This window comes from Rhynchophorus ferrugineus, unplaced genomic scaffold (assembly GCF_030347505.1).
Source record: "Rhynchophorus ferrugineus isolate W39M unplaced genomic scaffold, kcgeb_rfMv2 rfM2, whole genome shotgun sequence".
Taxonomy (NCBI): domain Eukaryota; kingdom Metazoa; phylum Arthropoda; class Insecta; order Coleoptera; family Curculionidae; genus Rhynchophorus; species Rhynchophorus ferrugineus.
Genome location: NW_027472581.1, coordinates 52,045,423 through 52,057,784, shown reverse-complemented (window position 1 = coordinate 52,057,784; position 12,362 = coordinate 52,045,423). Strand labels below are relative to the sequence as shown.

At 29.7% G+C, this 12,362-nt stretch overlaps 1 protein-coding gene across 30 annotated transcripts in view; it reads right to left on the bottom strand.

Annotated features, from left to right (window-relative positions):
• Nucleotides 1-12,362, bottom strand: part of LOC143191191 (uncharacterized) — a 253,012-nt gene that overhangs the window by 140,895 nt on the left and 99,755 nt on the right. Inside the window, exon 4 of one of the 30 annotated variants that reach the window (XM_076396049.1) lies at nucleotides 2,944-4,356. The exons of 28 other annotated variants lie outside the window; for them this stretch is intronic. In XM_076396049.1, coding sequence (XP_076252164.1) covers nucleotides 4,100-4,356 — 257 coding nt within the window. In that variant the 3' untranslated portion in view covers nucleotides 2,944-4,099. Of the gene's footprint in view, nucleotides 1-2,943; nucleotides 4,357-9,723; nucleotides 10,176-12,362 lie in introns of those variants that run through there. One more of the 30 variants, XM_076396027.1, reaches the window with a different exon arrangement.

Sequence of the window (12,362 nt, the reverse complement as noted above, 5' to 3'; positions counted from 1 at the left end):
GAATATAAATTGGGAAACATTTGAAGATAAAAACTCAAATTTTATTAGAAAATTGTATAGCAAATCTTAACAAAAATAGTAAAAAAACACCATATTTCTATAGAGATTATATTGAAATATGGTTACATCAAGTCCATGCCCCATATTTACATATAGACATCATATTGAAACACTTTTAGGGAATGTTCATCTATCTCAAAGCAAAATCTTCATCTTCAAAGAAGTCACCAGCCAATACATCATTATTTTTAGAAAACAATAATTTATTTAGCTATGTCTTTTATTTAATATTTATCAAAATATATTCTATTTTCCCGGTTTGTTTTATTCCTCCACCTACAGAGTAGTAGTCATTAGCTCAGTAGGGTGCCATTAATGATTAATGTTATATGTTTTCACACTGTCATACCATACAGCAATAATGCTAAGTATCTCGGAATGACACTTGATGCAAAACTACGGTGGAAGGAACATGTCAAAAAGAAAAGAAAAGAACTTGAGTTAAAATATAGAAAAATGTATTGGCTAATTGGAAGAAAATCTCAATTAACTATACATAATAAATTACTTCTATATAAACAAATATTAAAACCTATATGGACATACGGAATACAATTATGGGGATGTTCCGCAAAAAGCAACATAAATCTAATACAAGTTTTCCAGAACAAAGTCCTAAGAAGCATCGTAGGTGCACCCAGATATTACCGGACCATTTATTTACATCGAGATCTTCAGATACCGACTGTCAATCAAGAAATTAAAAGAATTGCAAAGAGACATGAGGAGAGACTTCACTCTCATGTTAATTTCGAAGTATTACAACTCTTGGACAACACCAAAACCGGACGCAGACTCAAAAGGACCAAACCATTTGAACTTGTGTAGTGTGTTGTAGTGTAGTGCAGTGAGGTGCATTAGAAAAAATCTCAAAGTGTTAAAACAATTATTATTATGTTAGAGACTATGTAGGACTGATGAGTCCTATTAGATATATACCTAGATTTAAGCTATTATAAGGACAAATTGTAGGTTAGTCGGCAACGACTAGTAACAATGTATATAATTATAAAAAAAAAAAAAAAAAAAAAAAAAAATGTTATATGTTTTGTTGATTCCATTCAAGTAAATTCTTATTAGTAAATTTTATCTTTTCAAAGTATCGTCCTTCAATATTATTGCATCCTACAAAATCTCATGTAATTTCTTCTCTTATCTTAATTATCTTTCTTCAGCATTTGCTCAACAAACTACGGCAACACTTCGCCTATAAAAAATGAAATTGTTGTTAAAATATATCATGATTAAAGCAAATGTCTAATTTTGACGGGTTTTTGCATTTTTTGCTATTACTTTTATGGACAAATACCAGTAATGAATTGACTACTGAACTGACTGGGTTTTGGTTGACGTATTGTAAATTTACTAACCTAAAACGAATAAATGGTTAATTAGAACAAAATGTGCATTAAAGTTATAATTACCTTTAATATTATTTCTAATACAATTGTATATTATTTCTCTGATACATTTTGCAACGTTTTTATTTGAGCAAAAGGAATAATTTTCTTCTTTGCTTCATGTTATTATTTTGAAATCTGCAACTATATCGGGGTGAAATTTTGGCTTATGTTGACTGCTACTTGATGCCCTTGAAAATGTTTGGCTACAAATTTAACGGTTAATATTCCCGCTATAAACAAAATTAATATTGTTTGGATATTTTAACTTTATAAAAACTAACCTTACCTCCATACTTACCTTTGTTCTTCCATATTTAAAACCAATGTATGTTACAGTACTAAGAATAACACAACAATTTAATTAGTGTTATAAACTTATTAATACATCACGATTGTGCACATGCGCCAGTTCCAACATTCCCTTCAGTTTACCGTATTCTGTAAGGTCGTGATCCGCGTCAACGTACACAACAAGTTGCTTTTGAAGGAATACAAACATCAGGAGACGAGACGTAAAACATTAAAAATATGTAACGATTAACGAAGAAAAAAATGTATTTGTTATATTAGAATGATTTATTTATCCTATTTTTTTAAATGAATATTTTGTTATATTTCTGCCTGTTTAAAATTACTGATGCACAAAAAGAATTTGTAAAGAGACAAACCAAAATACTATTATGGCTAAATTGAATACATTAAAGTAATTAATTTAAGTACTTTAAAGATGGCCAGTTTTGAGCGATAATAGCGATTTAAAAAATATTTTTCTTATCGTTGATGTCTAAACTACCTATTAATTTAAAATGTCTGATATACGAAATTTATAATAGTTAAGGCATAAAATTCATTAAAATGTAGTTTTCTAAAATTTCAGTAAAAAGCAACTTTCCAAACAAATGTGTATAGATATGTTTGTATATACAAACATGTACCTTCTAATTTTACTACTCAATAAATCATTTAGAGAGGGTTCGTTGTTCAGAAACAATGATAAGATGAAACTAACGTCTATATTAAAATTTAGAATAAAACTAAGCAGTAATGTCTCCCGAAATAAATATATATTCCATTGCATAGCGTCATAGCGTCATGACGCTATGAAAAGCTTCATTTTTCAAAACTCTAAGACACTGTAAGTTATTTAAAGGACAAAATGAACCCTACCCTATTGATCCTTGTAGAATATTTAAAATAAAAATTAACAAGAATGTACATTATCACTCTAAATGATATAATTTGATCATATCACAAATCATGCGCTGGACGTTTAGTGTGTGTTAATATTCAAATTTCCAATAAATTGCAGCATTTTAGCTAAGGTCTTCCTGGTTTAACACTTACCTAATGCTGGTTTATACACTAACTACATAATATAAGGATCAAATTGTGTTTTGAAGCATTTTATTCAAATTACAGATTAATATATACTCATATCATATTTGATCTACCCTTATATAAAGAAATTAAACAAAACTATTTTATATACATTTTATTCGTTCTAAGAGCTACTCCAAAATAAAAGTAATAAAAAAGTATATGATATTAAATATGTTCATACAACATTCCAATGATATTTAACAAAAGCATTACACAAACTGCAGAAAATATAACTAGAATAATCCATAGTTTTCAAAAAATCATTTTACGTGAAAGTAAGTCCTTGAGTTTTTTAAGTAAAGTATTTTGAATCAATAAATCAGAATTGAAGTTATGCATTTGAAACTGACTAATATTAATCTAAGACTGAAAAAGAACAAAAAGTGCAGCTACACCATTATATATACATTAAAAAGTGGGGTTCCTTGTTTTTTTACAGTATTTTTGGATAAATTGGATGTAACGATTGCCTTCCGTAGCTCAAAAGAATAATGTGGATGACTCTGGGGACTTTTTCCTCATAATCCTATCGAATTTCTATGTTGATGTATTACTGTATACGATATTTGGATATACGGCCACATTCTATGAAAGATGAGCTGTGGGGTAAATGTAATATCCGACTGAGGAATTTTGGGGTAGACATTATTCAGAAAAGTACAAAAAATAGTAAAAAACTGGCAAACAAGATTCGAGAGACATGCACCTTGAAGATTCTGTTTGCCTTTGTTGGCCCCGTCATAAACCAAACCTGCATAAAATCTTAATAAAATTGTTCAACAATATTATGAGCCCACTTAAATTGCTTGACGAAATAAAGCAAATAAAAAGAAAATTATGTTGATAAAAAACATGTAAAATAACTTGTTTTATTTATTTTATTTTTATTTTTAAGGATATATTGAATGTTACTCGTAGTAAGGATTTGCTACAGTAAAAATGACAGACACTCATGAAAATTGTTGTAAGTATAAGACAAATATTGAGAAAGAACTAGCATCGAAATGTTCCAGAGCTTGTTTCAATTACTCCGCGTACATACATCAAACACAAAAATTAACATATTACAAAACTTAATAACATGTTGAATTTATAACCAATTTAAAGTTCTTTTGTTAAACTGCATCATGGTACGGCATGATTATATTATTATTAATTACACTTTTACATATATTTACAGCAAGTATTCATACAAAAATTGAGATGTTCTCTATGGACACATGTTGTTATCATTACTGAAAACTGTATATAAGGATCTATTTTACTTTCTTAAAAGATACTTGTTGGGGTACAGCTTGTTCTAAAGCTACGTTATCATGATGATGATTATGGGTGTAGTATATGTATACCACTTTTCCGGAAGTGAATAGTGCAGCTTTACATCCTCCCTTTGTTCTGGGGAAATGGTTGCAGCGCCATCTAGTTTTATTATTGTATTTCTTGTGGATAACAAACTCATAGCAGTTTAGAACAATCTTCGGGTTTTTCAATCCTGGTATAATATGAATCAAACCTGAAATATAAATGTTTATATAATCAAATCAATAATCAAAAAAAAACAACAAATACAAATCGATATATAGGTAAAGCTAAAAGAAAACATAAGAGTTTTTTTAAAGGTTTTTATTTTTAAAGTTTCAATTCACCATTTTTCTCAAATACTAACAAAAACGCTTATTTAACATTGTCATTATTATTATCTAGGCAAAGATGATTTTATATCAATTAAAATGCAATAAAAACGATTCGAAACAATCGAAATCAAATATATATACATACATACATACATACATATTACATGTATATATATATATATATATATATATATATATATATATATATATATATATATATATATATATATAAACCGTTCAATATTATTTGCACAGAAAAGTTACACCATTGTAATTGAATCGAATCTAACACTACAGTAACTATATTAATAGGAAAGTAACATTTAATTAATAAGTGTAACATTTAATTTAATTTAATTTTCATGTGCCATTTGGTAAATACGTACAAGAAGATGAAAACGATGGATTGAATGTTCAAACACAAGTTGCAAAATCTGTGAAACTATGCATGGAAACCAAACCATATCCGCAATTTATCACCAAATATCGATAATAATTGGTCTAACTTAGCAATACTTCGATTTTATTAACATATCTGAATATTGGTTTAACCAAGACCGAAAATCAGGCGATTTGAAATCTATTTATCCTTTAACAAATCATCCAGTGCCGAAATATAAGCAAGCTAATTCAAAACGCTAGAACAAAACGGTTAAACAGAATATTCAATTGTATATACTTTTATTCTCCGCTTTCTCTTACAATAATAATTAATATATAATTTCATTATTTTAATTACTACATAAATATCATTGCCACTTTTCTGAAAAAAATGTAAAACTAACTATTTACTGGACTGAAGGAAAACTATTTACTAATTTCTAATATCAATATGGCTTAAATTCATATAATTACACACAATCATTTTAAAATATCAACCGAATTGTTCTTAATAATCATAATTTCTTACAACAGTTCGCTATTGTGATACCGAACAATTTTCAGTCTCTGAGGTAAAAGCGTCTCATACTTCTTCTTATCGATAACTGTCTGAGAGTGATTGTGTTCACCTATAACAGCGACAACATTTCCTGAAGTAGAGAGACTGCCCTTGCATTTTGTCTTATAGTAATACAAACAACGCCACTTGGTTCTTTCTTTGCCATGAAAGAGCAAACAATACTCATGATTATCCAACACAATTTTTGGGTATTTACGTCCCCTGCTCACATATACAATACCTAAAAAATAATATGTAGTACAGTATAACTAACATCAAAATCATGTTGCATTATTTTTTAGATATGATAAACAGATAAAGTCTTCAAAAGCTGTCCTGATTATATACATATTATATATAAAAAAGTTCCTGGATTTCAGCTTATTACCAAGAAGCTGCCTATTCTAACTTGAGGAAAATATATTGTTATTACAAACAAGTTTCAAAAAAATTACTGATATTTTATTATGGTTTGCTACCATAATGTCTAACTAATCTCGATCGAACCAGTGTTCGTTCGCTGTTAAATGAACACTTGGACCATATATCAATCGGTCTTACTAAAACTGCCACTTAAAAATACCGCATTAAAGGCATTCGGATATTTTTGCTGCTTCTAATCAGGAACATCGTTTAGACATTTATTTTTAAAGTGTCTCATTTGTTTACACTTATAACACTTAATGTCATTCAAACTCTTTTTTTGATTCATTGTATTTCCACTTTTCTGTCTATTTTTATTACGATGGCAATACTTGGACGCAAATGCGCTGCCAGTGATGCCAACATGTTCCTCCATCTGTAATAGCTTGGTTTTAATCGCATCCGTAGAAATTGTTATTCCTGAGTGCTCAATCGCCATTATCATCGGTGAAAATTTCTCAGGTAAGCCAGCTAATAGCAAGAATCCATTTATCGTATATGTTAAAGCCTATACCTCGTAGCGTTTGTCCTGTTTCTACTACTTGGTTAACATAAAAACTTGCGGAAATCAAACTTCGTAACAGTCCAATTTTTCTAGTAAAACCAGAATCATCAAACAACGATTTCAGTTTCTTCCACAGATCTACTGTAGTTGCTGATTATCTTACATGCACGTATAATGAAGCATCAATCGTGGGAATTATTTTTGCCTTGGCGTTATCTGCCTTTACAACTTTCGATATACACTTTGAAAGTCCTTCAAACACCAGAAAGTTTTCAATCGCAAACGCCCAATCCGAATAATTTTCACTACCCTTCAATTTCGGAACATTCACAATAAAATTTGCGGCCATACTTGCGCTAATCAGAAAAATACTATCAACCGTTTTCACAATCGCGGGAGTGGGCTCATCACCAGATAAAATAAAACGACTCGGTCGAATTTTCAGGTACGCAAAACCAGGTGTTATTATATTTTAGGCTCATCTTAACATCTCCAGCTCATAGATAATGATCGCTTGGTCAAAAGATTAAAGAGAGTAAAACCATTAGATCAAACGGTTCAGTGAAGTTATTAGTAAGACTCAGTGCACATTAAAAACATTAAGATAGATGTGATACCGAAAGTGTCTACCGTAGAATAAGTATTTTGTAGTTTTAAAACTATAGAAAATCAGAATAAAAACATATAGCTTATTTGTGTTAATATACTAGGTTGCTATAATGTGAGTTAAAATTCCACTATATGGTTTTTTTGTAGGTGCATTCCGTAATGTCGATGTAATGTCGTAGTGGATGATCCGATAGTTGATAAAACCGTATTCGGACATATTTTACACTTAGCTGATAGACGATCTGTTGATATCATATAATAACGCCATATCGATTTTGGATCATCGTTCTTTGTTGGATGTAATATATAGACAGAATCTGCCATCTTACGTTTCCTATTTTTCTTAAGCTTAGAGTAGCCTAAAAATTAAAATTGCTATTAAATATGGATTGACACGACAACTTATGGTTTGTAAATATATATTTGACAGAACAAAATTAAGTTTTGGTTATGGTTTTATAAAAGATGAAATATTAGAATGGTGCATAGTTACTTCTATAGACAAATAGATGATACTCCGAACTTTCTGAACATCCTATTATATAACCATAAGAATTTTAGGTTCGTACTGTATCTAAGGGGAATGTTAAAATGTCAGAGTGTCCTATTTATCAAATATTTATAACTTTAGCGAAATTTTTGTAACAACCTAACCAACCAAACCATAAAAACTTTAAGCCCACAAAGTTATCTTTGAATTGTTTAATATCTTTTGTTTCTTGTTGTCTCGCTTTTGGGTTAGTTGCCACCGTATATATATACAATACCAATGTCTATCCAATAAACAGCCAATGAACGTCGTAAAAAGTTATGACATCAGCATATCGCAATTTTGCGCTGTTAACTTAGAATTTTAGTTTGCAACATTTGCTGGCATATTTTAAATAAACAATTTATTAGTTTATTTGCTTAATTATTAAAACGTTTGCTACGGCTTTTTGTAAAGTTATTTTTTGACATTCTTTGTCATTTAAAAAGTATGTCTTTAAGCGACAATTAACATTTCAGCGTTTTAACAAATTACGAATATGGAGGGTCACAGGTCAGTTTAGTGTTCGTTATTAAAAAATGGATAAATTAATTAAATAACTGACATTTTTGAGTGAAAGTAAATTAATATGTACAGATATGCTCAGCAACAAGAGAAAGAAACTGACAAATGCAAAAAATTCACTCTGACATTGCTGCACAACCAAAATAGATGACAAAAAGGATCATGTGCCCTATGTGTCCTCAACTTAATGATTTCAGAATCTATACTGAATTTCGGCAGTATCTTTGTCAGATCCATAATATAGTTGTTAAACAATCTAATCTATATTTTAAGAATTTGGAAAACTTTAAAAGTTAGAAGTCACAGAACCATGAAGAAAAAAGATATCATTGTCTAAAGAATTCTTCAAAAAAACAATGTTAGAAATTTAGTATATAGCGGTATAAGGAGTAATTGCCAAGGTAGTAATTTCCATTAAAGTATCGATGTGATTAAAATCTTACGAATGAATTTTAGAGAGTGTTAATAAGGGTACGATAAGGTAAGAAAAGTTATGGGAAATAAATGAATTGGTGGAATCTGTCTATATTAATAAATACATATTTTATATATAAGTTTAACCCTTTAAGAGATTTTTTTAAAATTTGCATTATTTTCGGAGTCACATAGTCTGTCAAATAAAACAACTAATGCACGTCGTATATGACACTGAAAAGTGGCTATCACAAGTTGTAAAAATGTAACATTATTTTTAAACTTGGAGCAGCACTTATTTTATACTAGTTAAAAAAAGACAGAATGCTGTCTGATGCGTTGGAAAATGTAACCGACAAAACAGTGTATAAAACTCGATTTAGCTTGGCAGTGGTTGCCAAATGTCTGCAAAATTCTTCAAAACATTCATAATAATTCGATGTTATAAACCGGCAAACGTTATAAATCAAAAGTCAAATTTGATACGGCAGCATTGCCATGCGTTGACGCTACCTTGTTTTAGTGACGTGACTTATAGTGTAAAAACAAAAAACGGGTTTTTTCGAATCTACTTTTTTCGAGACTGTTGACATATCTTAAATTTTACTAAACAGAGAACTTTATACTTTAAACTAGAAATTTTGTGTCAATCAGAATTCCTTTCATCATGTTCAAAAAAGCAATGATTTTTTCACCTTTTTTTGAAATTTCCGCGTCAATAGTAACCATTATATTGGATATATCGAAATATATCTCCAAAAATAATTTTAGTTGTGAAGCCCTTTATATTATATTTCCTTAAATAAGTGTCGAGTTAGTTACGAGACGATTTAGATGAAGTGTTACTAAAAAAATTATCTCGAAAATTTTTTAAAATCTTCTTAGCTCCTTTTCTTATTAAATGACTAATTATATGTTATAATGGAAAAAGTCTATGAAGTTAATTGCTTTTTCAAATATAAACCGATTAGACTAATTTTATCCTTTAATTAGTTAAAATAATTTTATTATATCTATTATAATGTTAACTTTATTTTTTTGATTAGTTTTTCTTTAAAATAATAAATCATAAACATGCAACTAGAAAATGGAGAAATGTCCAATAAATACGGTGGATGTTATAAATCTGTCTATCTAAATAGATTTTCGCGGATTTTACAAAATATGACCGGAAATCATGCGCAAAAATGTTGTAAAATCACTTAATCGCTTTTTTTGCCTCTGCAAGGCCAGATACATCTAATTTCTTGATTTTACCATCCTTCTTTATAAAAACAATATAATTTAAAAAAGAACACTAATTTCTATGAAATTATTTATTTTTGTTATCAAAAATTAGAACATAATTTTAAAATAAAATTTTAATTGTAATAAAAATAATATATAGTTAAAAATAACTACCTTCATTTCATAGGTTTTTGACACTACACTTCTCGATGTAATTGTAAACTATACCCAAATTACCGAGGGGTTTGTGATTCAGAATAACGAATAACCTTAAATTGTCTGGGAAGCCATCTACCACATGAATCGATAGCAGTTGGCGGCAAATGATTGTGTTCTCTAACCATGTTTATCACACAACCAGAGGTATAAAGAACGGCTTTACATTTGTTAGAATTCACGTTGGTGCAACGCCAACGAGTCTTCGAAGAATCAGTTTGACGCACCATGTTATAAACATAATTGTCAATTACTATTTTCGGATGTTTTCCGCGATTGCCTTTACCTAACATCACTGTTTTCCAGACACCTAAAATGATAATTTAAAATTAAAATCACATTACATGTTCTAGATTGTTAAGAATAAAAGTAGTAAAATTACATAAAAGTAAAATTCGATATTTATTTATTCGCGCCACCATAGCATTCTTCATTAACAGCGAATTATGTGTTATTAAATGATAATAACTTGTTATATTATAATAAAGTATTTTATGTATATATATATATTTTATAAAGTAACAAACTCCAGTACCACCACTATAATATATAATACTATATATATTAGATGCTTACAGGTGTTCTGATCATATCTGAAAATTAAAAAGGCCTTTATTAGGAAAATTAGTACAATACATTAATGTATGTATTTTACATACATATAGTGCAATGCATTTTATTCAAAGTATTGCCCTTCAATAGCCGCTACTGTTTCCCATCTTTTAGACAATTTACGGATTCCATCTCGAAATAACATAACGATGCATCTTTTAAGGATATCCGCGAATCTACCCATTTTTGGTAACTTCATAAAAAGTGAAATGCTGCTCAGACAAATCACATATGTCCAAACAGTAGTAATCAGAAGTAACAAGGCCGAAGAATGCGGTGGGTGGGCAGTAAATGGTAGCACTTTCCCTTTTAATGTTTCCAGGTATGGAATACATTCAATGCTGAAGAAAAATATTGTTGTATTTTTGTTCATGTTCCGGCCGTTTATCGCACAGTGCTCGACTCAAACGCTTCAATCGTAGTCGATAGTGATCCACATTCATGGTTTCATTAAGTTTTAGTAGCCTATAGTATACCACACTAAGCTAATCCCAAGACTCCAAAAAAATATCCAAGCTTTTAGACCATTCTCATGTTTTGGGAGCGATTGGAAATTGTTTCTTCTGTTAGTCCCAATGATTCTGCATACTCTTTTTGCCTTTTACATGGATCATCATCGAATAATGAATTCATTTCCTCGTCTTAATTTTTTTTTTGCTGTCCAGAATCTTTTAGGTAACAAAATTACCACTTTTCAAACATCGAAACTAGTATTCACATATTCAAATCGATGGAGCATGGTTGCCATAAGATTCACACAGCATTCAATAACGTTCAGCCGTTTTTTCTTCAAACTGAAGTAAAAACGAAATACTTCCCAAAAATGCTATTTACTCGATAAAGATGCAGACATTTTAAACACACTGACACATTTATTTGTTCCCATTTCGAACAAATAACACATACTGCAAAGTGAAGCCTGTCAGAGTCGCTTCAACATGAAGTTGGTTACAAATAAACCCGATGTACAATAGGTCTTACAATGGCATATAACAAGCAGCATCAGCTAAATTTCATTACTGTGTTGGATAGACTCCGGCAACAAATTTCTTCAAGAACAAAGAACAAGTGATAAGCGTGTGTATATACTGAATACATCAATTAGTTAAAACCAATAAAACCTAACGAATTATCGGATTTAACAATTAGGTTGGAGTGATAAGCAGTTGTTTGCATTGATAATTCGCATTATCACCAATAGATAGAGTTCATCAAAATAAATGCAAGCACCTAATATATCCAGTCATATGTAGATATCACAGCAGATATATGACTTAATATTTATATTTCATAGTTAAAAAATATCCAAAAAGAAACCTAATTTTATAGTAAAAACATTTCAACTTTAACTCAGATTTAACATATATGTCTAGGTTTGCCCAGATAATTTCGAACTGAATTTCGATTGCTTATGTTACAATATTTATTCACAACAGTTTGTTAACAAATTGCTAATAAAGTATTTTATGTCTAGCGTCAAATTTTCAAAAACTATTAAAAATAATATCTGAGGGTAAATTGTTTCTGTATCATACTAGGGAAAAATTTGGATTCCGCCGTAGTTGCATGGTTGTGTCGGCGGATAACGTCAACAACTGATCCATACGTATATAAAATGGCGTTACATTTGCTCTTGTTACAATTTATACATCTCCAACGGGTCCTAATACCGTGATTTCGATGCATACAATATACGTGATTATTTACGATACTTTTGGGATGTCGGCCTTTCGGTCCAAGTCCTAGATATATCGGATATGTACCTAAAATATAATAAATATTAAATAACTATATCAAATTGATTGATGTATTTTTGTATTGATGTTCAAACGCTTTACCATTTCGAAAATATATATATCATGATCAATATGAATTCCTTAATTTG